This window comes from Somniosus microcephalus, chromosome 31 (genome assembly GCF_052327205.1).
Source record: "Somniosus microcephalus isolate GS21.2 chromosome 31, FLI_Smic_1.0, whole genome shotgun sequence".
NCBI classification, from domain to species: domain Eukaryota; kingdom Metazoa; phylum Chordata; class Chondrichthyes; order Squaliformes; family Somniosidae; genus Somniosus; species Somniosus microcephalus.
The window spans coordinates 35,660,096-35,687,150 of NC_141017.1; the positions used below are offsets into that span (position 1 = coordinate 35,660,096).

The following is a 27,055-nucleotide window of genomic DNA, read 5'->3' on the forward strand; positions in this document are numbered from 1 at the left end:
AGATTAGTTTGGGATTGATACAGGGCTATGGGGAGAGAGCGGGGCAGTGGGATTAGTTTGGGATTGAAACGGCTATGGGGAGAGAGTGGGACTAGTTTGGGATTGATAAGTGCTATGGGGAGAGAGTGGGGCAGTGGGATTAGTTTGGGGATTGACACAGGGCTATGGGGAGAGAGTGGGGCAGTGGGATTAGTTTGGGATTGAAACAGGGCTGTGGCGAGAGAGAGGGGCAGTGGGATTAGTTTGGGATTGAAACAGGGCTATGGGGAGAGAGTGGGACTAGTTTGGGATTGATGAGGGCTATGGGGAGAGAGTGGGGCAGTGGGACTAGTTTGGGGATTGACACGGCTATGGGGAGAGAGTGGGGCAGTGGGATTAGTTTGGGATTGATACAGGGCTATGGGGAGAGAGCGGGGCAGTGGGATTAGTTTGGGATTGATACAGGGCTATGGGGAGAGAGCGGGGCAGTGGGATTAGTTTGGGATTGATACAGGGCTATGGGGAAAGAGCGGGGCAGTGGGATTAGTTTGGGATTGATACGGCTATGGGGAGAGAGGGGCAGTGGGATTAGTTTGGGATTGATAGGGCTATGGGGAGAGAGCGGGGCAATGGGATTAGTTTGGGATTGATACAGGGCTATGGGGAGAGAGCGGGGCAATGGGATTAGTTTGGGATTGATACAGGGCTATGGGGAGAGAGCGGGGCAGTTGGATTAGTTTGGGATTGCTCTAGTAAAGAGCTGGCACAGACACGATGGGCCGAATGGCTGCTGTGCTGTAAATATATGTAGCTGTACCATTTGACTGGCTGATGTGGATGGTTAACTGCACTCATTGACCCGCATGTGGCAGAAGTGCAGTGTTTGAGTAACTCCAGCTCCGCAACGATCAGGTTTCCATGTCGGATAGCTTGAATGTGCACGACTTCGGGTATTAGTACAACAACTTTTCCTTTCAGCAGATCATCACGACAATCCGCCCTCTCTTTTTCCCCCCCCCCCCCCCCCCACCGCTCTCGTTTCCCTCTGCGGTTTTGCCACTTCCAGCCTGTGAAGCAGGAGTGAGCCGAGCAGCTCACTCGCTCTCCCCCAAAACCCAGCAAGCTGGACTGCAGGAGCAGGGGTAGAGGGGTGAAAATTGCATCCCGAATCCTCCCAAGATGTCAACAGCAGCTCTCGCGACATACAGGGCTCCCTAAAGGCTCAATCAGCAGAGGGGCTCGTCTGTTCCTCAGGTCACTCTGGTGCACTGCAGCCCAATCAGCGCTCCTCGGCGCTGTGACAACGCGTCTCCCCTCTAGCGAGTGAGAAAAGCACGTGACCAGCATTGGCCAGTGCAGCGCTGTGACCGAGGGCTAATTCGTGCTACATTGATTCCTATTGTATAGAGTGCCATCTGCTTGGTTATTGCAGCAGTGCGAGTTTGTGCGTCTGAAGGTTTAATTGCTGCTGTTGTCCTGTGTCTGAGAGTGTCAGGGACTGGTTTCGTTTCCTCCCTTGTACATAAGACTGACTAAATATGATCAAGAATCGCTGGATCCTAGAAGCAACATACATGTGGCTTTTTAACTTTTGTGCATTTCTATTAATAAATCTGTAAAACCAGAAGAGAAGAGAAATTCAAATGCAGCGTTGTTTACAATAACATTAAAACATAAGAATTAGGAGTCGGCCAGTCGGCCCCTCGAGCCTGCTCCGCCATTCAGTAAGACCATGGCTGATCTTCGACCTCAACTCCACTTTCCCACCCGATCCCCATATCCCTTAATTCCCCTAGAGTCCAAAAATCTATCGATCTCAGCCTTGAATATACTCAACAATTCAACATCCACAGCCCTTTGGGGTAGAGAATCCCCAAGATTCACAACCCTGAGTGAAGAAATTTCTCCTCCTCTCGGTCCCAAATGGCCGACCCCTTACCCCGAGACTGTGACCCCTGGTTCTAGACTCCCCAGCCAGGGGAAACAACCTCCTAGCATCCCCTTAAGAATTTCATACATTTCAATGCGATCACCTCTCATTCTTCTAAACTCGAGGAAATATAAACTCAATCTCTCCTCATAGGACAATCCCCATCTCAGGAATCAGTCTAGTGAACCTTCATTGCACACCCGCCAAGGCAAGTACAGTCTTCCTTAGGTAATGAAACCAAAACTGTACACAATATTATATGTAATAATATGAAGACTATTAGTGTATTATAGATAATTAAAACTTGTAGTTCTTGGTTGATTTATGCAGTTTCTTTTACTGGTCCTTGAGCTTTGAAAGACTGATTCCACTTTGGACTGATGTTTGAGTGATTTGCTTTGGTTTTGAATTGGCCGTCACAGGTCGAACTGTAGGCATTCCTCCGTGTAATAGTTGAGAGCTGGGGTCTGTGAGAAAAGGGCCAATCTCCTTCCCTGTTCCAAAAGCTGACATGCCGTAATTGTCATATAATTCGAATTAAAGGGGTATGGGGAGACGAAAAGGGGAAAGTTCTGTGGGAATGCTGGAAATCTTAACTAGACGCGAATAACACCAAACTTGATTTCTCTCTCTGTTGTTTTTGTAGATCGCTTGTTTTACATCTATACGTCTGGCACCACGGGTATGCCCAAGGCTGCCATTGTCGTGCACAGCAGGTGCGTACCAGGACTGCATGGCAGAGCAGAGGGCAGTGGCTGCGTTTGCTGTGACTTCTCAAGATTTTGCTCCAGCAAAAGGACCGGGGGGGGGGAGGGAGGGAGGGAGCTGAGGAGAATTTTTTTCTTACGCAGTGAGTTGTTGTGATCTGGAACGCGCTGCCTGAAAGGGCGGTGGAAGCAGATTCAATAGTAACTTTCAAAAGGGAATTGGATAAATACTTGAAGGGGAGAAATGTTGCAGGGCTCTGGGGAAAGAGCCGGCACAGGCACGATGGGCCGAATGGCCTCCTCCTGCGCTGTATCATTCTATGATTAGTAACAATTACAAACGCGTTAATCACCAAGACAGTAAACTGCATCTTTGTGCAGATTTTTAGTACGTGGCAATGTGAAGGAACATAGAAACAGGAGGAGGCCATTCAGCCCCTCGAGCCTGTTCCGCCATTCAATGAGATCATGGCTGATCTGTGACCTAACTCCATCCACCCGCCTTTGGCCCATATCCCTTAATACCTTTGGTTATCAAAAATCTATTTAGAGAGTTCCAAACTTCTACCACCCTTTGTGTGTAGAAGTGTTTCCTAATTTCACTCCTGAAAGGTCTGGCTCTAATTTTTAAACTATGTCCCCTAGTCCTAGAATCCCCAACCAGCGGAAATAGTTTCTCTCTATCGACCCTCTCCGTTCCCCTTTAATATCTTGAAAACTTCGATCAGATCACCCTTTAATCTTCTAAATTCCAGGGAATACAAGCCTAGTTTGTGTAGGCGGGAGCCCTACACCAGAGCTGGTGTTAAATTCTGTAGCCTGTGTTAGCCGCACAGTGCTCACAGCATCGTGATGTTTGTGAATGTACTTGCCCGAGGTGATGGGAGCAGAGTGCTATTATGCTAATTGATCCTGCATCTATATTGGACAGAGAGAGAGAGAGAGAGCTGTTGGGGGGGGGGTACATTTTCTTTTAAGTAAATACATTATAGCCCAGATACTAAACACCCTGTGAGCTACACCAGCAGTTGGCGTCAGAGCTTTACTGGACCAAGAACAAGCCTAATTCTGATTTTAAAGTCACTGCTCTGGATCCAGGAATTGCAAGATGCTTCTCGCAAATATCCAGTTTGCATTAACTTATCCCCCTCCTCTCTTCCTTGCCCGATGAAGCTAACTCTTGTTGTATGGGTCCAGATTTGCCAGCAGCCCTCCAGTACCTCATCCCCCTGCCCATTCTTCGTGCGAGTGTTGGTGGGCTATTTGACTGTGAAAGGCGTGACAGCTGAGCCCACTCCTGCCCTCACTCGGGAGCCGCCTGTGCATTGGCCAGCAGCAATCAGAGGAGGAGCTGGTCAGGAGGAGGAAGCCTCCTAGCAACCCATGGGGTGTCCGGGGCAATTTTAACACCCCACCTGCTGCCTGGCTGAGTCTGGCTAACCGGGCACGGACCAAGAGTTCTTCTGGTCTGGGTGGCTTGGTGGTGCCCGGAGCCACTAGTGGGTTGGGCGTTGCTGTGGCCTTCATAGCGAGAGGGTTCGAGTACAGGAGCAAGGATGTCTTGCTGCAGTTGTACAGGGCCTTGGTGAGACCACACCTTGAGTATTGTGTGCAGTTTTGGTCGCCTTATCTGAGGAAGGATGTTCTTGCCATGGAGGGAGTGCAGCGAAGATTCACCAGGCTGATACCTGGGATGGCAGGGATGACGTATGAGGAGCGATTGGGCTTATACTCGCTGGAGTTTAGAAGAATGAGAGGGGATCTCATTGAAACTTATAAAATTCTAACAGGACTAGACAGACTAGATGCAGGAAGGATGTTCCCGATGGCGGGGGAGTCCAGAACCAGGGGTCACAGTCTAAGGATAAGGGGTAAGCCATTTAGGACAGAGATGAGGAGGAATTTCTTCACCCAGAGAGTGGTGAACCTGTGGAATTCTCTACCACAGAAGGCAGTAGAGGCCAATTCATTAAATATATTCAAGAAGGAGTTAGATATATTTCTTAAGGCTAAAGGGATCAAGGGATATGGGGAGAAAGCAGGGACAGGGTACTGAATTTGGATGATCAGCCATGATCTCATTGAATGGCGGAGCAGGCTTGAGGGGCCGAATGGCCTACTCCTGCTCCTATCTTCTATGTTTCTATGTATATCTTACTCTCCCCCCCCCCCCCCCCCCTCTCTCTTTCCTGTCCCTTCAAGTGAAAATTGTGAAGAGCTTGTTCATGACTTCCTGGTGTCAATCTTTGCCATGTTGTGTGGGCTACAGGGACACGGTGACTGGCCTGCTCTGTGCGATATACAGCTGTGCCTTTCCCCCTCCACCCCACTCATTACTTACCCGGTGTCCTTGGTTACAGGTACTATAGGATGGCTGCGTTTGCTTATTACGGATTCCGAATGAGGCACAATGACATTATTTATGACTGCTTGCCACTGTATCATTCAGCAGGTAACACACGGTCACGTTGACCTTCACGGTTTTGCGGTTTTTCCATTGCCGTATTAATTTGTGCGGGGGTTGTGTTGTGGAATGAGGTGGCGTGGCGTAGTGGGTTAATGTAAGAGCACACCGTGTCTTTCACCACCACCCCAGTCCCCAAACCACATTCCGAGCTTGACCCACCCAACAGAATCATCAATTGAAGGTTCGATGCTGAGGCACCTAAGGAAGGAAAGTCACCTTAAGGACAGAAGAGCTCAGCCCTTTTTTTATCGATCATTCCAATTTCTCACTTGTATCAGCCTACAGTGAACCTGCTCTGTGTCTCAGTTTAACATCTCCTCCGAAAGACGGCGCCTCCGACACTGCAGCGCTCCCTCAGCGCTGCACTGGGAGTGTCAGCCTAGATTACGTGCTCAGGTCTGGAGTGGGACTTGAACCCACAACCTTCTGGCTCAGAAGCGTCCTGTGCTATCCACTGAGCCACAGCTGACGCCTCGTGCTATTGTGTGGCATGAGAGAGTAGAGTATGACATTTCTCAAATAGTAGGACAGGCCAGGAGAATCACACTGGGCTCTTTGTGTCTGCTACTTCCTTTGATGGCAGGTCCTGTCTCTCTTTCAGAATTCCAGCTGATCAGTTTGCCTCTACATTGCCTTTGATGTAATTCAGTCAGGAGGGCTTTGAAATCTTTTTTGAAATGCATTCACCAAGTATACACCTGTGCATTGTTTATTAGGTTGAGATGTTGAGTTTCTGTAGCACAGGGCTTCGCGCCCAGCTACCTTGGGTGTTGCCCCCTCTTTTAGTGCCGGAATGCCAAATGGTGCCACACGAGAGAGACCCCTTCACAAATCATTAAATATTGTAACACAGACAGGTGCTACGCTGCAGCTGTGAACCTTCCTTCAGTCTGTGAGCTCTTTGTTTACCTGTTTAAGCCACCTTGGATGTGATTAAGAACATAAGAATTAGGTCATACGGCCCCTCGAGCCTGCTCCGCCATTCAACAAGATCATGGCTGATCATCGACCTCAACTCCACTTTCCTGCCCGATCTCCATATCCTTTGATTCCCCTAGAGTCCAAAAATCCATCGATCTCAGCCTTGAATATATAAAGACTCAGCAACCACAGCCCTCTGGGGCAGAGAGTTCCAAAGATTCACAACACTCTGAGTGAAGAAATTCCTCCTCAGTTCAGTCTTAAATGGCCGACCCCTTATCCTGAGACTATGCCCCCTAGTTCTAGACTCTCCAGCCAGGGGAAACAACCTCTCAGCATCTACCCTGTCAATCCCCCATTACATCTCGCCTGCTATGAATTGTGGCTGATACCACTTCTTAAGTTCTGGTGTAGATATAAAAATAAAATCTGCGAACTGAAATAAAAGCGGACTGTGGTGTAAACCCTCGGCAGGTCTGTCACTGTCTGTACAGAGTTAAGAGACGAATGATTCATCAGAGTTTAAGCTGTGTAACCCTCCGATGTCAATTTTTAATTAAAATTATGTCATGAGGAAGAGGATTCACTTAAGGAACCTGTGTTAACATCATTTACTTAAAATTATCATCGGGGGGAGTGCATGGCAAATCCGGGGCCTTCTGAGGGAGCAACAATAACTTGCATTTATATAGTGCCTTTAACATAGTAAAACGTCCCAAGGCGCTTCACAGGAGCGTTAACAAACAGAATTTGACACCAAGGCACATAGAGATAGTAGGACAGGTGACCAAAAGCTTGGTCAAAGAGGTCAGTTTTAAGGTGGAGAGGTTTAGGGAGGGAATTCCAGAGCTTAGGGCCCAGGCAGCTGAAGGCACGGCCGCCAATGGTGGAGCGATGGAAATCGGGGATGCACAGGAGGGCAGAATTGGAGGAGCGCAGAGATCTCAGGATTTGTAGGGCTGGAGGAGGTGACAGAGATGGGGGAGAGTTTTGATTGATGGGGTATGAAGCAGCCCAAAAACATTGACAGCAGGAGAGAAAAGTGCGCTGGCTTCCTCACTGGATTTTGTTACTGATCCTCGTGGGCACCAATCACACTCCACCCGTAGCCTGCACTATGTCTGTCTGTTACCGACTTGTTGTAGGTAGTGCATGGCCAATCCTTAAACCTTGCGTCTGTTCTGTTGTGCCGGCAGGCAATATAGTTGGTGTGGGACAGTGCCTGGTGCACGGCCTGACTGTCGTGATCAAGAAGAAGTTCTCGGCCAGCCGATTCTGGGACGACTGTGTGAAGTACAACTGCACAGTGAGTGTTTAGCAACCTCGCTCTGCCGTGCGTGCTGGGGGGCTCCCAATCCATGGCACCGCCGGCGTCCTGCACAGCGCTCGCACCTCCTCCTCCTCGCCCTCTTTGGGTGGGCTCGCTTCCTGCCCGCTTGCTAACGTTGGCCCACAGCAGCAGGACTGCTGGGAACCGGACCTTTTTATATAAGAAATAGGAGCAGGAGTCGGCCATTCGGCCCCTCGAGCCTGCTCCGCCATTCAATAAGACCATGGCTGATCTTCAACTTCAACTCCACTTTCCCACCCGATCCCCATATCCCTTGATTTCCCTAGAGTCCAAAAATCTATTGATCTCGGCCTTGAATATACTCAACGACTCAGCATTCACAGCCCTCTGGGGTAGAGAATTCCAAAGATTCACAACCCTCCGAGTGAAGAAATTCCTCCTCATCTCCGTGTTAAATGGCCGACCCCTTATCCTGAGACTATGCCCCTTAGTTCGAGACTCTCCAGCCAGTAGAAACAACCTCTTAGTATCAAACCTCAGAACCTTGTATGTTTCAATGAGATCACCTCTCATTCTCCTAAACTCCAGAGAGTATCGGCCCAATCTACTCAATCTCTCCTCATAGGACAACCCTCTCATCCCAGGGATCAATCTAGTGAACCTTCGTTGCACCTCCTCTAAGGCAAGTACATCCTTCCTCAGATAAGGAGACCAAAACTGTGCCCAGTACTCCAGGTGTGGTCTCACCAAGGTCCTGTACAATTGGAGCAAGACTTCCTTACTCTTATACTCCAACTCCCTTACAATAAAGGCCAACATGCCATTTGCCTTCCTAATGGCATCCAATTAGATCACGGCTGATCTGTATCTTAACTCCATCTCCCCGCCTTGGTTCCGTAACCCTTAATAGCCTTGCCCAACAAAAATCTATCAATCTCAGTTTTGGAAATTTTCAATTGACCCCTCAGCCTCACAGCTTTTTGGGGTAGAGAGTTCCAGATTTCCACCGCCCTTTGTGTGAAGAAGTGCTTCCTGACATCACCCCTGAACGGCCTGGCTCTAATTTTAAGGTGATGCCCCCCCTTGTTCTGGACTCCCCCCACCAGAGGAAATAGTTTCTCTCTATCCACCCTATCAACTCCTTTAATCATCTTAAACACCTCGATCAGACCACCCCTTAATCTTCTACACTCGAGGGAATACAAGCCCAGTCTGTGCACCCTGTCCTCGCAATTTAACCCTTTTAGCCCCAGTATCATTCTGGTGAATCTGCGCTGCTCCCCCTCCAAGGCCAATATATCCTCCCTGAGGGGCGGGTCCAGAACTGATCGCGCTTTATACAACTGTAGCACAACATCTACCCCTTTGTGTTGCAGCCCCCCTTGAGAAAAAAAGTTTGACATTCCATTAGCCTCTGTGTCTGAATGTAACGTGTGATTGATTGCTCTCCAGATTGTCCAGTACATCGGGGAGATCTGCCGCTACCTCCTTAACCAGCCGGTCCGCCAGGCCGAGGCCCAGCACCGCGTCCGCATTGCCATCGGCAACGGCCTGAGACCCTCGGTCTGGGAGTCCTTCACCGGCCGCTTCCGCATCAAGCAGATGGCCGAGTTCTACGGAGCCACCGAGTGCAACTGTGCCATCGCCAACCTGGACGGCAAGGTGGGTACCGAGCCGCTTACCGCCGCCTCGCCCTGGGAGCTCCCCGGCCATTGGGTGAAGCTTTGTACCGCGTCCACCAAAGAGAGAAGATTATTCATCTCAAGCCATTGTCTGTTTCTTTACCGGTCCTATTACCATCTCGTCTCACCTTGAATATCTCTTAATGTCTCTTCTTTCATCCCCTCCCCCATTTCACAGCCCCCAAACTTTCTTTTGTTTCATTTCCTGCCTTTTCTCTCAGTTCTGACGAAGGGTCACAGACCTGAAACGTTGACTCTATTTCTCTCTCCACGGATGTTGCCTGGCCTGCTGAGTTTTTCCAGCGTTTTCTGTTGTTGTTTCGGATTTCCAGCATCCGCAGTATTTTGCTATCGAAAGAGAGAAGATTATTGGCTAAAGGAAACGGGAGCCTTGCTTCACCCTTTGACCGCCCCGAATGGGGAGGAAAGAAGTAGGAAGTGTTCCATTTCATAGCAGTGACTCCCTACAACTTATTAAATGTTAACAACCCCCCCCTCCCCCTATTAAACGTTCCCGCTAAGCTGTGCAATGGTTTGGAGGTCCCGCGCAGGCCGCTCACCGGCTTTTACATGGAAGAAACCGGGCATGCGCGAAAATTTGAATGGGTCGCGCAACCAGTTAAAGGGACCGTGCACGGAAAAAAATTTGAAGGAACATTGCTTCCCCCACCCCCAAAAAATTGGCTGCATATAGTGACATCACTATTCCCGGCCAGAATGGCGGTGATTGGGTAATTCCCCCGCCAATCACGCCTGGAGACCGCGTTGCTGTACGTGACTGGGATCGATTTTACACACGTCATTTATATTGTGTAACTGTCCTCCACTCACTGCATCTTGCTGGAGGAATAATCCTGCTGCACCCGGGAGACTCTGCTTGCTGCAGTTTCCGTCATCGGTTCGGAGACCCTGTAAATTGAAGCCATAAATCCTGCTCCTTCCCCCCCCCGCCGCCTCCAACTCATTGGCTGACACAGTGGTATCAATATCTGTCTTTTTTTTAAATTAAAATTGGGGGATTTTGAGGGTCATTTAGAAATTAGGGAGGCGAAATGACAGCAGGCAGCCTCTGCCCTGTTGGCAGTGACGTGACGTTGGCATTGCTGTATTTTTTATTTATTCGTTGTGGGCATTTATTGCCCATTCCTAATTGCCCTAGAGAAGGTGGTGGTGAGCCGCCGCCTTGCTAGGCCATTTATGAGTTAACCACATCGCTGTGGGTCTGGAGTCACATACCGGCCAGACCGGGTAAGGGCAGCAGATTTCCTTCCCTAAAAAGGACATTAGTGAACCAGATGGGTTTTTACGACAATCCCGTAGTTTCATGGTCACCATTACTGACACTAGCTTTTTATTCCAGATTTATTTATTAATCGAATTTAAATTCCCCAGTAATGGGATTTGAACTCTGGATAATTAGTCCAGGCCTCTGGATTACTAGTCCAGTGACATTACCTCTATGCTACCCTACCCGTGAGTTACTTAACCTGTAAATCAGTTCAGTGCTTAAACCAAAATGCTACCTCTACCTGTTTCTCTGTAGGTAGGGGCCTGTGGGTTCAACAGTCGGATTTTGCCCCAGGTCTACCCCATCCGCCTGCTGAAGGTCAACGAAGACACCCTCGAGCTTATCCGAGGTCACAATGGACTCTGCATCACCTGCAAACCAGGTAATCACCGAGAGCCTCCGCCGCCGCCTGCTAATGCATCTCAGGGGGGTGGGGGGGATTCTCTGTGTGGGAGAAGGCGTTGCTGCCAATGACCCCCCCCTGTAAGCGGCACTGCCTCCTGCGCGGCCTGCCTCTCCCCAATGCGCGGCCTATTCAAATCTTTGGCCGTGCGCGGTGTCTACAGTGGAAAAGCCGGAGAGCGGCCTGCGCGGGACCTTGCAGACGGCCGCACGGATTAGCGGAAACATTGATTGCTGCTGTTTCCGGGTATGATAGTCTAGACGGTTGCTTGCCATCGGTGCCCCCCTCCAACGTACTCTCCAGTCAGGTATAGTCCAGCCAGGTGCAATGCAAACCTCTCCTCAGCCACAAAAGTGCCATTTCCACTTCCTACACCAAGCAGGAGAGTTACAAGGATGTTGCCGGGAGTAGAGAATCTTAGCTATGAGGAAAGACTGGATAGACTGGGGAGACCTTATTGAGGTGTATAAAATTATGAGGGGCCTAGATAAAGTGGATAGAAAGGACCTATTTCCCTTAGCAGAGGGGTCAAAAACCAGGGGGCACAGATTTAAAGTAATTGGTGGAAGGTTTAGAGGTGATTTGAGGGGAAATTTCTTCACCCAGAGGGCGGTGGGGGTCTGGAACTCACTGCCTGAAAGGGTGGTAGAGGCAGGAACCCTAACCACATTTAAAAAGTACTTGGATGTGCACTTGGGATGCTCTAACCTGCAGGGCTACGGACCAAGAGCTGGGAAGTGGGATTAGGCTGGATAGCTCTTTGTTGGTCGGCGAGGACACGATGGGCCGAAATGGCCTCCTTCCGTGCTGTAACTTTCTATGATTCATCCTTGATAGCTTCTTCCAGTGAGAGAATTAACTTGTGTCACTAGTTCTGTCCTGCAGATTCCATTAGGAACTGGGTTTAAGCCTGCACAACCTCATCTCACTTACAGCCAGAACAGAGTGGGAGCATTTGCCCATCGGTCTGGGCTGCATTCGAACCAGGGACTGAACGACGAGAAAGACTGGTGCGATGCACCTTTTTCACCTTCGTGTGTGAGCTTGTCCCCATCTACTGGAGCGAAGCAGAATTGCATCTGGTGTGTGCATTACCATTGAAGGCGGTATGAGGTAGTGCACTACTGTTGGTATCTGAACAGATTCCACATCAAGCCCAGCCTTGCCCTGTACACGCTGAAGTTTCCTCCACATTCCCTGTGCTTCCTTGCAGGGCTTTTGCTGTTTGGATCCAGGTGTGAGGCACGTGCACAGAAGCGACGGTTGTATTGTTGCTCCTTGTACAGCAGCTCATTACAGCCCTGAAGGGGTTCGGTCCCTCCAGTCTATATAACCCGCAGAGATCGCCGTCGCAGCAAGCCTACCGCTCAAACACGACGAGGGTAGGACACAAAATGTTCCTGGAGTTCCATAACATTGGCGGAGGTGGAACTAGAGATAGAAACAAAAAAAAAGAAAGACTTGCATTTCTCCCGCGCCTTTCACGACCTCAGGACGTCCCAAAGCGCTTCACAGCCAATGAAGTACTTTTGAATTGTAGTCACTGTTGTAATGTAGGAAACGCGGCAGACAATTTGCGCACAGCAAGTTCCCACAAACAGCAATGTGATAATGAACAGATCATCTGTCTTAGCGATGTTGATTGAGGGATAAATATTGGCCGGGACACCGGGGAGAACTCCCCCCTGCTCTACTTCGAAACAGTGGCAGTGGGATCTTTAACATCAACCTGAGAGAGAAGACGGGGCCTCGGTTTAACTTCTAGTCTGAAAGAGGACTTAGTATGATGTGAGGCAATGCCACCAGCCAAGCCTCGGCCCATACAAGCAAAGAGAAAGAAATGTGGGCCCGACAGTACGGCCATGTCAGAATGCTGGTGTTATACCTTCGTTTAGGTGCCAGCCGTGGCTTTGGGGGGGGGGGAAAGAGTGTCAGCACACTCGTCACTCAGTCAGAAGGTTGTGGGCTCAAGTCCCACTCCAGAGACGTGAGCACAAAAATCTAGGCTGACACTCCCAGTGCAGTGCTGAGGGAACGCCGCACTGTCGGAGGGGCAGTACTGAGGGAGTGCCGCACTGTGGGATGGGCAGTACTGAGGGAGCGCTGCACTGTCGGAGGGGCAGTACTGAGGGAGTGCCGCACTGTCGGAGGGGCAGTACTGAGGGAGCGCCGCACTGCCAGAGGGGCAGTACTGAGGGAGCGCCGCACTGTCGGAGGGGCAGTATTGAGGGAGCGCCGCACTGTCAGAGGGGCAGTACTGAGGGAGAGCTGCACTGTCGGAGGGGCAGTACTGAGGGAGTGCCGCACTGTCGGAGGGGCAGTACTGAGGGAGCGCCGCACTGTCGGAGGGGCAGTACTGAGGGAGTGCCGCACTGTGGGATGGGCAGTACTGAGGGAGCGCTGCACTGTCGGAGGGGCAGTACTGAGGGAGTGCCGCACTGTCGGAGGGGCAGTACTGAGGGAGCGCTGCACTGTCGGAGGGGCAGTACTGAGGGAGTGCCGCACTGTCGGAGGGGCAGTACTGAGGGAGCGCTGCACTGTCGGAGGGGCAGTACTGAGGGAGCGCTGCACTGTCGGAGGGGCAGTACTGAGGGAGCGCCGCACTGTCGGAGGGGCAGTACTGAGGGAGCGCCGCACTGTCGGAGGGGCAGTACTGAGGGAGTGCCGCACTGTCGGCGGGGCAGTACTGAGGGAGCGCTGCACTGTCGGAGGGGACCTGTCGGAGGGGCAGTACTGAGGGAGTGCCGCACTGTCGGAGGGGCAGTACTGAGGGAGTGCCGCACTGTCGGAGGGGCAGTACTGAGGGAGTGCCGCACTGTCGGAGGGGCAGTACTGAGGGAGTGCCGCACTGTCGGAGGGGCAGTACTGAGGGAGTGCCGCACTGTCGGAGGGGCAGTACTGAGGGAGTGCCGCACTGTCGGAGGGGCAGTACTGAGGGAGCGCCGCACTGTCGGAGAGGCAGTACTGAGGGAGCGCCGCACTGTCAGAGGGGCAGTACTGAGGGAGAGCTGCACTATCGGAGGGGCAGTACTGAGGGAGCGCTGAACTGTCGGAGGGGCAGTACTGAGGGAGTGCTGCACTGTCAGTGGTGCCGTTTTTCAGATGAGATATTAAATCGAGGCCCCGTCTGCTCTCTTGGGTGGATGTAAAAGATCCCATGGCACTAATTGATGAAGGGCAGTGGAGTTCTCCTCGGTGTCCTGGCCAACATTTATCCCTCTGTCAACATCACTAAAACAGGTGGTCTTGTCATTTTCTCATTGCTGTTTGTGGGAGCTTGCTGTGCGCAAATTGCTTACCGCCTTTCCTACACCAGAACAGTGACTAGACTTCCAAAAGTATCTCATCGGCTATGACATGCTGAGTTCATGAAGGGCGGTATATAAATGCAAGTCTTTCTTAATTTGCTCGCTGTGTACGTGGATGGGCTGCCGCAGTCTGAGCTCACGCAGCAGGCCTCTGTCGCTTCGGCCCATGGTTCTGGGCCGTGTGGATTCTGCAGTTGATTTCGACCCTTTCCTCTTTTTGTTAAACAGGCGAGCCCGGCCAGTTGGTCGGCCGGATAAACCAGCAGGACCCCCTTCGGCGGTTCGACGGCTACGCCAACGAAACCGCCACGACCAAGAAGATTGCGTACAATGTGTTTAAGAAAGGAGACTGCGCCTATCTGTCAGGTAACGGCCGCTGTAAAGGTACAGGGGACGGCACAAAGCATTTATACACGTGTGTTCCCTCGTACTACCTAGGTGTTCAGCCGTGGCTCGGCGGGCCGCACACTCGCCTCCGGGTCACAAGGTCGTGGGTTCAAGTCCCACTCCAGAGACTTGGGCGCAAAATCTAGGCCGACACTCCCAGCGCAGAACTGATGAGACATCAAACCAACGAACCAGCCTTCCTGTTCAAATTGGTGTAAAAGATCCCATGGCATTATGTTTCTATATTAAATATCTATGTTTCTATATTAAATATATTCAAGAAGGAGTTAGATATATTTCTTAAGGCTAAAGGGATATGGGGAGAAAGCAGGGACAGGGTACTGAATTTGGATGATCAGCCATGATCTCATTAAATGGCGGAGCAGGCTCGAGGGGCCGACTGGCCGACTCCTGCTCCTATCTTCTATATTTCTATTATTCGACGAAGAATGGGTGAAATCTCCCAGTGACCTGGCCAACAATTTTTCCTTTAACTAACACCGACAAAATGAGAATAACCGGTCATTTATTTTGTCGCTGTTTGAGGGACAAATTCGCTTCTGCATTTCCCTACATCACAACAGTTGTACTCCAAAAGTAATTCTTGCCTGTGAAGTACTTGGGATTTCCTATATCTGTGCGAGTTCCTTCGTTTCTTTGATCTTTCCCATCTGCCACAGGACTTGAAGGAACCTGAGCTTGAATTGTATTTTTTGCTTGCTTCCTGTTTAATTTTGGTGCCTCTTTTTTCCTTCCCTTGCCCTCACACCCGGCTCACAGGTGACGTCCTGGTTATGGACGAGCTCGGCTACATGTACTTCAAGGACCGAAGCGGCGACACTTTCAGGTGGCGAGGGGAGAACGTTTCGACCACGGAGGTGGAGGGGAGCCTGAGTCACCTCCTGAATCTGACTGACGTGGCGGTGTATGGGGTGGAAGTGCCAGGTAGGCAGCGAGGGCGCTCCGGCCCCCCTGGGCTACAACGCTCGTCTCTTCTCCAGTGTTGCCTCTCCTATAAAGCAGGGGCACCCAAACTGCAGCGTGCAAGCTCTGGCAAACCAGCCCTTGAAGTCAGGCAACAGAAAATGCTGGAAACCGCTCAGCAGGCCAGGCAGCATCTGCGGAGAGAGAAACAGAGTTAACGTCTCAGGTCGATGACCGTTCATCAGAGTTGGAAGGTGCTGGCGATGAACATTTTGTAAATAAGTCCCTGGTTCTGTACTTGCTTAAAAACCGTTAATCTCCAGCTTTTTTCCGGTTCTGACGACGGGTCATCGACCCGAAACGTTAACTCTGTTTCTCTCTCTCCACAGATGCTGCCTGGCCTGCTGAGTGTTTCCAGCATTCTCTGTTTTGATTTCAGATTTTTTTTGGCTTTTTGTTCCGCTGACGTTTCTGTTGTGTTCCGTTCTCTTGCCAGGTGTGGAAGGGAAGGCTGGGATGGCTGCGATTGCCGACCCCGAGAACAAAATTAACCCTGACCTCTTCTACCAGAACCTGCTGAAGGTGCTGCCCTCGTACGCCAGGCCAGTGTTCCTCCGGATCCTCGCTGTTGTCGACACCACAAGTACGTAACTCACTGCCTGTGTCGGATACTCCCCCCCCCCCCCCCCCCCCCCCCCCCCCCCGCCGGAGGCAGTTCTGTGGGGTTGGGGTATTTGGTGTCCATTTTCACTTCTGCCTTGACAAAGGTGCATGTATCTTGCAGTCCCGCCAGGGAGAGCAACACATCTCACCACCCTGAATGGGTCTCTTGTGACAGAGCATGACAAATTCAGCTTTGGCGAGCCAGAGTGGTGGTGCTTCCCAGGATGGGAGAGACAGGCTTAAAGGCAAGTTGCTTCCTGTCTGTTTCAACATAAGAACATAAGAAATAGGAGCAGGAATAGGCCACTTGGCCCCTCGAGCCTGCTCCGCCATTCAATAAGATCATGGCTGATCTTAGGCTCAAAGCCACTTCCCAGCCAGCTCCCCCATAACCCTTCACCCCCTTATCTTACAAAAATCTGTCTATCTCCACCTTAAATGTATTTAATGACCCAGCCTCCACGGCTCTCTGGGGCAGAGAATTCCACAGATTTACGACCCTCTGAGAGAAGAAATTCCTCCTCATCTGATTTCTAAAAGGGCGACCCTTTATTCTGAGACTGTGCCCCCGCGTTCTAGATTTCCCCACGAGGGAAAACATCCTCTCTGCATCTACCTTGTCGAGCCCCCTCAGAATCTTATATGTTTCAATAAGATCACCTCTCATTCTTCAAGAGCAGATGAGGCAGAGGCCTGGGAGCAGGCCCCGTTTCTGCCCTGGTAATTGTAAGGCCCTTGGCTGGGCTTTAATTTCCTCTGGTAACGCGCTGGTTAATTAGGAACAGGAGGAGGCCATTCGGCCCCTCGAGCCTGATCATTCAATTAGATCACGGCTGATCTGTATCTTAACTCCATCTACCCGCCTTGGCTCTGTGACCCTTAATACCCTCGCCTAACAAAACTCTATCAATCTCCGTTTGAAATTTTCGATTGATCCCCAGCCTCACAGCTTTTTGGGGGAGAGAGTTCCAGATTTCCACCACCCTTTGTGTGAAGAAGTGCTTCCTGACATCACCCCTGAACGGCCTGGCTCTGATTTTAAGGTTCTGCCCCCTTGTTCTGGACTTCCCCCCCCCCCCCCCCCCCCCCTCTAACAGAGGAAATAGTTTCTCTCTACCCACCCTATCAATACCTTTAATCATCTTAAACACCTCTTAGTGAGAGAGAAACGGAGTTAACGTTTCAGGTCGTTGACCTTTCAGCAGAACTGGTGATGAAAACAGCAGTTCTGATGTAAGATCAATGACCGGAAACGTTAACTCTGTTTCTCTCTCTCTCTCCACAGATACAGTCTGGCCTGCGGATTGTTTCCAGCATTACACAGCCCATGCCGGCGTTTATGCTCCACTTGAGCCTCCTCCCGTCTTTCCTCATCTAACTATCACCATAACCCTCTATTCCCTTCTCCCTCAGATGCTTGTCCAGCCTCCCCTTAAATGTATCGATACTATTCGCCTCAACCACTCCCTGTGGTAGCGAGTTCCACATTCTCACCACTCTCTGGGTAAAGAAGTTTCTCCTGAATTCCCTATTGGATTTCTTGGTGACTATCTTATATTGATGGCCTCTAGTTATGCTCTTCCCCACAAGTGGAAACATTCTCTCTGTATCCACTCTATCAAAACCTTTCATAATTTTAAAGACCTCCATTAGGTCACCCCTCAGCCTTCTCTTTTCAAGAGTAAAGAGACCCAGCCTGTTCATCCTTTCCTGATATGTACACTGTTGTGTATTTTGAATGTGTATTCGAATTGTCCCACATGGGATACCGTAGTGGTGATTTGCAATGCACTATGGGAAATGTAGTGCATTGAGTGAAGAAGCACATTGTAAATAAAATGGCCGTTAACTAAACTCTCCACCCCGGCCTCCTTAATTGTTATATAGGTAAGGGTATAAAACCCCTTGAGACACAACATACACCCTCGCATATTCTGCTTTTATTTCAAATTCTGCTTTAGTGGCGACCCTGTGATTGTTTAGGGATAGATTTTTCTTAATAATAGCAACTACCTGATGATCTTCACTCTGGAAGTGACTGCATCCAACAGGATGTGAATGTTTGAATTTTAATCAGAGAATGAAGAAGACCAAAGCCAGGTAATCAGACCTTTGTATTGTTCCAGGTACTTTCAAAATCCAGAAGACCAGGTTACGCAAAGAGGGTTTTGACCCGCTTCAGACGAGTGACAGACTCTACTTCCTTGATTCAAAGCTGGGAAAGTACATCCCTCTGGACAAGAAGGTTTACGACACGATCCTGGCTGGAAATTACCATCTATAGTTTAGAAATCGAATTCTGGGAAGCTCACACATTTAAAAAAAAAAAAATCACACGATAAAATGGGGGAAGAGCTTGGCTCCGAGCAGTGCGGGAACAAAACCTGTGCCCAGAGGAGAAAGAAGTAAAGTCCTGTGGAATGAAACACTATTTGCCCAGCTGTTAACAGCGGGCGCGGACCTATTGGTGTGCCATTTGTCATGTACGTCGAACTCCTGGTTTCTCAAAGTAACTATTGGAACGGCTCCGGGGGTTGGGCTCCCAGTGACCCCGTCTTCCCAGAGCCATAGCTAAAATTCAGCGATTGGAATAAGCACTACACTACCTACTAACGCCCGTGGAGTAGGAACGGACGGGTCCGATTCGGAAACGGGAACCCTCGAGCTAAATAAACTTTATGCGAGTCGCTTTTTTTTCTTTTCCTGCTCCAGAGCATCCTAGGCGGCCGAGAGTGTCCTGCGAACGTGTCGCGTGCTCAAGGAGTTGCGATGATTCACTAAAGCAATAGTCGCCAACTATTTCTACAGTCACGCTGGCTTCAATCGGGATTGAAAACGTTCCCTTCTCTCTCTCTCGCTCTCTCTCTCTCCACCACCCCCCGCCAGCCATCCCTTGTTAAATCTGCACTCTCTCTACAGATATTTCCTGTATTAACTGTGCCCTCTGAACTCGCATTACTGTGGCTGCGTGTTCCCTTCCCCCTGCCACTATGACCTCTGAACTTGGCTTTGTGCCCTGTGACTGAAAAGGGGGGCGGGGGGGCATTGTTTTTTTTTGCACAGTTAAGGCAGTAGAGTTGGACGGGAGAGGGGAATGAAATTGTGTGGACTCGAGTGCCTGGGAGACCGTGTTTTATTGACCTGTATTACCCGTGTGTGTGTTTGTGTGTGCTTTAACTGTGCTGCTTTGAGATCACGTGGCACAGCTTTGTCATTTCAATTCACCACTCCACTCCCACTCGGACCTCACCGTCCACGGCCTCTTGCATTGTTCCACGGAAGCTCAGCGTAAGCTCGAGGAACAGCACCTCATCTTCCGATTAGGCACTTTACAGCCTTCCGGACTCAATATCGAGTTCAACAATTTCAGATCATAGCCTCGGCCCCTATTATATTTTTATATATTTTTTATCCACACCTTTTTGGTTTGTGCCCTTCCCCCTTTTTCTCTCTCCCACATGGCAGCTGTCTCTCACTCTGCCAGCGCATTTCACACTTCATCTAGAGCCATCCTTTGTCTCTTTACCTGTCCTATTACCATCTCGTCTCGCCTTGAATATCTCTTAATGTCTCTTCACCTCTCAGACCTTCCCTTTTGTTCTTTCATCCCCTCCCCCATTTCCCAGCCCCCAAACTGGCCTTTTTAATCTGTTTCATTTCCTGCTTTTTTTTTCTCAGTTCTGACGAAGGGTCTTTGACCTGAAACGTTGACTCTAATTTCTCTCCACGGATGTTGCCTGGCCTGCTGAGTTTTTCCAGCGTCTTCTGTTGTTATTTCGGATTTCCAGCATCCGCAGTATTTTGCTATCGTCATGGCACAGCTTTCTGTTCAAGATTAAGTCGTTGGCTCACGGGGGCTTCATTCAAAATTCAGTAACGTGCAACAGAAGACCTCTCTCTCTCTCTCTCAACGGTTAGGCTGTTAATGCCCAGCGCCGCAAACTGCACATTTAAAGCACTTTCCTTACCTGTGCTGGGAATGGAAACAGTCAAAGGAAATCGTTTGCTGAATTTCCTGGCCAACGTTCTCGCCAGCTAGTCCCGTGTGTTCCTATAGCTATAGCCACACACTAGATATAGCGTTAAAAGTTCCCGTTAAGCTGCGTGGCGCAGGACCCACTTTTCCAATCGTGAAATAAGCGTGAAACTTTGAATGGGCTGCGCAGCCCGTTAAAGGGACCGTGCACACAAAACTAAATTATGGGGGAACGCTGTATAAGTGCATCCTTTAGAGGGCATCTTTTCCCCATTAAAAAAAATCCCCGTTTTCTGTTAGCAGACGCTAAATAGAAACTCCAGAAATGGACAAAACGTAGCTGAATACTAAGCTTGAAGTAATAATGTATAAGTGTTAAGTCAGGGTAACCTCATTAATCTCATCACCTCACCAGCACAAACCTACCTACGCCCAGCTAGGTCCCCCCGCCTGCTCCGGGGGGGGGGGATCACTCCCGGGGTGGCTGCAAAGCACTGTGCCGCAGGGGTGGGATGTGTACCGCAGGTGTGCGGCTGCCTACGGTTCCCCGCGCGGTGAGACTCCGATTCCGATTGTGCCACGCTGGACGCTCGCTGACTGGGAGGAACTAAAGGGCAGGGTTCAATGGGGCGCGCTCTCCCTTGCTCGAAAGATGCTGGGGGGGGAACTGTCTCACTCCTGCCCCCCCCCCCCCCCAATAGAATGAATTTGCTTCGCTAGACAATGTCAGATGAGCAAAACAGCACTGATTGCAAGCTCTGACATGGCCTAGATGCTACGAATAAAAGACCCAGCGACACCTGAAACGGCAATTGCACTGAGGTCATCAGTTCTGGGGGAGAGAGCTTCAAGTAGCATCCACTGCCACCATCAGTAAATAGACTTGGTACGTCATGCCCTGGATCATACTGTACCATTACCTCAGCTAAGTTAGAACAGATCAGAGGTGACGTATAAAACACTCGTGTGTGTGTGTGTGTCCCTGTCTTTTTTTCTCCTCTGTTGAAGACACCAACTCGGGACGATTCACTGTTCCACGAACGCCTCCCCCCAACTCCCTGCCACAATAGACGTTCTACCTGTGAGTTTATATCGAGTGCTGTTGATCGGTGCAAAGCCCAATTCCATTGTCTGCTTTCCGGCAGGATTGACTGGATAATGAGGAGGAGCGGAAAACCCTGCCTGACTTTCTCCCCCTACCCCACCCCACCCCACCCCACTGTCCCCTAGCTCTGGGGTCAATGTGGTCATCTATTGCACCCTCGCTGCTACTCTAATTGAGATCTCCAGACAGACCTGGGGACCACCTGTTCTGAATCGCCCGGTTACATCAGCACCCTGTGCTTCCTCCTATTCATTGTCTGGCCGCACTTTAAACATCCTCACTTTTGTATGAAACCTGCTATAAAAAAAAAAGTGGGGTGCGGGGGGGGGGAGGAGGTGCAATGAATGATATCTTCTCCATTTTTTTTAAACGTCTGCCTCTTTCACCCACTCCTCAAATAATGGGGTCAGTAAAGTGAGCTGCTGCCTGGGGCCCATGGGCCTTGAACCAGAGGAGCGAGCAGCAGGATGAGATTGTGGAAATGAGGGCCAGCGTGGGTCCACGGTGGGAAAGGGTTTGAATGTTATATTTAGGAACCGTAGTATAGACCTGTAGATAATTTGTCTCAAAACTGTGGCCCCGTCTCTCCATCACCTCCCCTCCAAAAAGGGCCAAATCTGCAGAGGGGCAAGTGCTCCTGAAGGGAGCTGTACATGGCGCCATCAGTGGCATTATTTTTCTTGTGGGGGTGGTAGAATTACCAGGCAGCTTTACACCTGCTTTGGTAGGCCCTCCATGCAGCAAGTCTCTGACCTCCAGCCCGTCGCCCTCTTGCCCCAGGCCAGAAATACAGCCAGGGTCAGCAGGACATCTCTGAGAGGGGAAGGGAGGGCAAAGGTCCTATCTCACCTGAGACTCGCCTCAATCAATGGAGTTTAGAAGAATGAGAGGGGATCTCATTGAAACTTATAAAATTCTAACAGGACTAGACAGACTAGATGCAGGAAGGATGTTCCCGATGGCGGGGGAGTCCAGAACCAGGGGTCACAGTCTAAGGATAAGGGGTAAGCCATTTAGGACAGAGATGAGGAGGAATTTCTTCACCCAGAGAGTGGTGAACCTGTGGAATTCTCTACCACAGAAGGCAGTTGAGGCCAATTAATTAAATATATTCAAGAAGGAGTTAGATATATTTCTTAAGGCTAAAGGGATATGGGGAGAAAGCAGGGACAGGGTACTGAATTTGGATGATCAGCCATGATCTCATTAAATGGTGGAGCAGGCTCAAGGGGCCGAATGGCCTACTCCTGCTCCTATCTTCTATGTTTCTATCAAGGTGGGGCGAGGAGGAGGGGGGTGGTCAGAAAGCCTAGACCCACGCAGCAGAACCAGGATTGCGAGGCAGACCTGCGCCGTCTCCTTTACTAATACTTAATTGGGGATATAAGTAGCAACACTTATTAGTGCAAAATATTTTTAGAAGCATACCTTTGGGTCCACTGAGCAAGCGGAACGTGTGAATTATGCTTGCGTCGGGGTCTGAAACCGTACAGCGGGAATGAGGGGAAGCAAATTTGAATCGTTAGCTTTTTTTTAAAACTCCAACCAAGTGCTGGTAATTCACGAAGCTAATGCGACGCTAGTCAAAACGCAGATGAGACACTCGTAGTGATTTCTAAAACCTAACTCCCTTGTGAGAAATGTCTTTTCTTAATCTACAGAATGTGACCTTACTCGTCCCGAGGAATATTTAAAAACTCATAGGAATTGTCATTTATGTTTTCCATGCTCTACTGCTGTGCGAAAACTATTGGAAGTGTCTTGCCGATTTGGTGTGGGGGTTGGTCAGAGCTGAAATGCACTTCAATTTCACGATGGGTTCGTATTTTAACGATGGCAGAAGCACAAATGTCATTATTAGCAGGGAGAATGTGTTTAAGCCACTTAGTTTCCTTGAATGAATAAGCACAGGGTGTTCTGACTGGAGGAATAATATACAAGTTGAGAAACCCTGATGCTTAAAAGCAATAAGAGTGAAGCGTAATACAAAGGGAATGATTTCGTCTGATTAGGATTGGCTTCCCTCTCCTTTGATTTTCCTCAGCAGATTTTAACCAGCCTAGTCACTCTTACTCAGACCTGTGAACACACTGCAGTGCTGCTTTCTAGAGTGTTGTATCCTGTATTTTGTCTTTATTGGTGGAAGTGCGATTAAACATTGTGTGCCTTAAATATTCTATGTGTGTGTGTGGGGGGAGAGGGTTATTCTATTTATGGAATGGTACCTGAATTGCTGAAGTATTGGAGAAGGTTGCACCTAATGAACCAAAGGTTAGATTTCACCATTAGATTTGTTCCAGTGTCATATTTTGGGGTTTTTGCACGAGATATTAATTTGTCTTCAGCGACACTGCTCACTCTTGTAAGTGGACCTCGCGTCCCCTACAATCCGGAGTGTGCCTTAAACCAGCCCACTATTAAGGTAAAGGATAGTGACACCCAGGGATTGCAACAGAGGACCCTGACTCTGCTCCAGTCACTGCCACGTGATTCTCCTTTGAAAAGCAGACTGAATACACACTCTTGTCAAACTGAGATCCAGGTCGTTTTATTTAAATAAACCAGGTAAATGCTGTGTTTCGTACTTTACAACAGTGACTAGACTTCAAATAAACTTGCATTTTTATAGTAAAACGTCCCAAGGCACTTCACAGGAGTATTATCAAGCAAAACTTGATACTGAGCCATATAAAGAAAAATCAGGACAGGTGGCTCGGTCAAAGAGGTAGGTTTTAAGGAGCATCTTAAAAGAGGCGGAGAGGTTTAGGGAGGGAATTGCAGAGCTTAGGGCCTAGCCAGCTGCAGGCACGGCCGTCAATGGTGGAGCGATGGAAATCGTGGATGAGCAAGAGGCCAGAATTCGATGAGTGCAGCGATCTCTTGAGTGTTATGGGGCTGGAGGAGGTTACAGAGATAGGGAGGGGTGAAGCCACGGAGGGATTTGAAAACAAGAATGTGAAATTTAAAATCGAGGCGTTGCCGGATCGGGAGCCAATGTAGGACAGGGGGTGATGGGCAACGTTCCCTCTAAGCTGCGCAGCTCTGCCAGTCCCGCTTAGCCTGGGACCGGCTTTTCCAATGTCCCGTACGCGCAAAACTTTGAATGGGCTACGCAGCCCCTTAAAGGAGCCGCGCACCCAAAAAAAAATTAGGGAGCGCACATTGGTGATGGGTGAACGGGATTTGTTCTGAGTTAGGATGTAGAGTTTTGGATGAGCAAGTTTACGGAGGGTGGAATGTGGGAGGCCATCAGGAGTGTGTTGGAATAGTCGAGTCTAGAGGTAACAAAGGCGCGGATGAGGGTTTCAGCAGCGGATGAGCTGAGCCAGGCGATGTTACGAAGGTGGAAGTAGGCGGTCTTGGTGATGGAGAGGATGTAGGGTCGGAAGTTCAGTTCGGGGTCAGACAGGGCGCCGAGGTGGCGAACAGTCTGGTTCAGCCTCAGACAGTGGCCCGGGCGAGGGATGGAGTCGGTGGTGAGGGAACAGAGCTTTGCAGCGGGGACCGGAGATAACCTGAAGCTTGTGAAAGGTGCTATACGAATGCAGCTTTGTTCATTGTATTTGGCAGCTCACGCTCACACCTCCCTTGCCCCCTGCTCCGTGTTCACCACTCCCCATCTAATGTGCAAAAAGAAAATACTGCAGATGCTGGAAATCTGAAATAAAAACAAAATGCTGGAAATACTCAGCAGGTCAGGCAGCATCTGTGAAGAGAGAAACAGAGTTAACGTTTCAGGTCGATGACCCTTCGTCAGAACTGGAAAAAAGCAGGAAGTGGAACAGATTTTTAAGCAAGTGAAGAGGCTGGGAAATGGGGGAGGGGATGAAAGAACAAAAGGGAAGGTCTGTGATAGGGTAGAAGGCAGGAGAGGTTAAGAGACATTGAGAGATATTCAAGGTGAGAGGAGATGGTAATGGAACAGGTTAAGAAACAAAGGATGGCTCGAGATGAAGTGTGAATTGTGTTGGCAGAATGAAAGACAGCTGCCCGGTGGGGGAGAAGAAAAAAAGACACAGACAAAAAGTGTGGATAAAATATATACATATATATGATAGGGGCCGAGGTTATGATCTGAAATTGTTGAATTCTATGTTGAGTCCAGAGGGCTGTAAAGGGCCTAATCGGAAGATGAGGTGCTGTTCCTCGAGCTTACGCTGAGCTTCTGTGGAACAATGCAAGAGGCCACGGACGGTGAGGTCTGAGTGGGAATGGGGCGGTGAATTGAAATGACAGGCGACCGGAAGCTCGAGGTCACCCTTACGGACTGAACGGAGGTGTTCCGCAAAGCGGTCACCCAATCTGCGTTTGGTCACCCCAATGTAGAGGAGACCGCATCGTGAGCAGCGAATACAGTACACTGAATTGCGAGAAGTACAAGTAAATCGCTGTTTCACCTAATGTGCGTTGGGAAGTTACGTCACTGCTGTTCAGAATCAGACACGCAAATGTTCCTGAGGAAACCAATAGAATTCTGATCCATTGCCACCAGACTTATTTATTTGGCTGTGGCTTACTTGAAGAAGCAGCCTATCAGATTCCTAAAAGTTTTTTAAAGCTACTCTCTCCTACAATCGGGATCCCAAGTGGATCTGTTTCAGCAACCCCATCCCTTAGTACTAAGCTGGAAAAACCTTACTGCTGTTTTTTGATTTCTTTTATCAACCGCATTTTTATTTCTCTTCCATGCAAATTCAGCCTTTAAGCCGTCCGCATTCTCTGCTGAATCAATCACTGAGTTTCTGCAATGAACAAATTCTAGCCTGCCAAGAACTGCTTTGTCATTTCCTCCGGTGCTCCAGTTATTTGTGAATGAAACTTCCTGCAGATTGTTACAGTGCGCGCATTCATGGGCCCGGATCATGAGGTTAAAGTCTTTTTATGAGACTTCTCAACAAGCAGCCCAGAGGGCAAGCTGACAACCGCGCTACCAGGCCTCGGCCAATAATACCACTCGAGACACTTTGCCATGGGAGGAGTGCCATCCGCAGCGGACTCACAATCTCCCTGCTCTCACCGACGTTCCGTAACCTCACAGGATGGGACGGCTGGGAGACCCGACTGCAGCAGAGACCCCACATATCTTGGTGGCACTGGATTCCCTCCTTTTTAGTTATGGGAACTAAGGGTCATTGGCCTGCAAAGGGGGCCTTCACTGTAGCTGCTGTTAATCAGCAGAAGACCAGCGAATGGAGGTAATGGGTTTCTGTTGTGGAATATTTTAAACCAACACTCGACACAAGGTTTTAGATCGATAGTCAAGTTGTCTTTATTGCACCGGTGGGGAAACAGCCTGCACTGTCTTAGCCAGACCGTTCCAAATTGTTACAGAAAACACTACATTTTTATACATTACAATAAGCATGGCCACCTCATGCACAATTCATTCCTGCCACCTGATTGGATCTTGGCCCACAGGCGCCTTCACGGATTGGTTACGAATCTTAATATAAACATGTATAAGCTGCCTCTTCAATCAATCACTCAAACTGCTGAATGCTAATTAAAAGATACCTTGGAATGTACCCTAGGTAATAAAGTTCTTACGGGCAGTTGAAATGCTGGACATCCTGTCTCCATTTAATTGTTTTATACTCTCCAAAGGTCAGCTATCTTTGACCGCATCTTTATGGATGTGATCTTTCATGTTAGCACCTGTCTTTCTTACACCTTCAGTGAAACTGCCAGCGATGTCAGTTTAACTCTTTCCCCACTTCAGTTTCCATCTCAACGCTGCTATTCAGGAGAGCATTTTGTGAGATAACAACAGAAAATGCTGGAAAAACTCAGCAGGCCCGGCAACATCCGTGGAGAGAGAAATAGAGTCAACGTTTCAGGTCGAAACCCTTCGTCAAGACTGAAAAAGCACAGGAAATGGAACAAATTAACAGGCCAGTTTGGAGGCTGGGAGAGAACAAAAGAGAAGTGAAGAGACATTAAGAGGTTTTGTGAGGTCAGGCATGAGGAGGTAATCATGACTGGGCTGGAGATAAATCTTTTGCTTTTTTTCCCCCCCTTTCTCCT

General features: G+C 49.5%; 1 protein-coding gene across 4 annotated transcripts in view; it reads left to right on the forward strand.

Annotated features, from left to right (window-relative positions):
* LOC147097735 (long-chain fatty acid transport protein 1-like) overlaps positions 1-23,203 on the forward strand; it is a 54,006-nt gene extending 30,803 nt beyond the window's left edge. For all 4 annotated transcript variants that reach the window (XM_085971781.1, XM_085971780.1, XM_085971782.1 and 1 more), the window contains exons 5-13: positions 2,556-2,625; positions 4,977-5,068; positions 7,201-7,310; positions 8,748-8,957; positions 10,521-10,647; positions 14,205-14,342; positions 15,144-15,308; positions 15,784-15,930; positions 18,077-23,203. In XM_085971781.1, coding sequence (XP_085827907.1) covers positions 2,556-2,625; positions 4,977-5,068; positions 7,201-7,310; positions 8,748-8,957; positions 10,521-10,647; positions 14,205-14,342; positions 15,144-15,308; positions 15,784-15,930; positions 18,077-18,234 — 1,217 coding nt within the window. In that variant the 3' untranslated portion in view covers positions 18,235-23,203. The remainder of the gene's footprint in view (positions 1-2,555; positions 2,626-4,976; positions 5,069-7,200; positions 7,311-8,747; positions 8,958-10,520; positions 10,648-14,204; positions 14,343-15,143; positions 15,309-15,783; positions 15,931-18,076) is intronic.
* Positions 23,204-27,055: the final 3,852 nt, after the last annotated feature.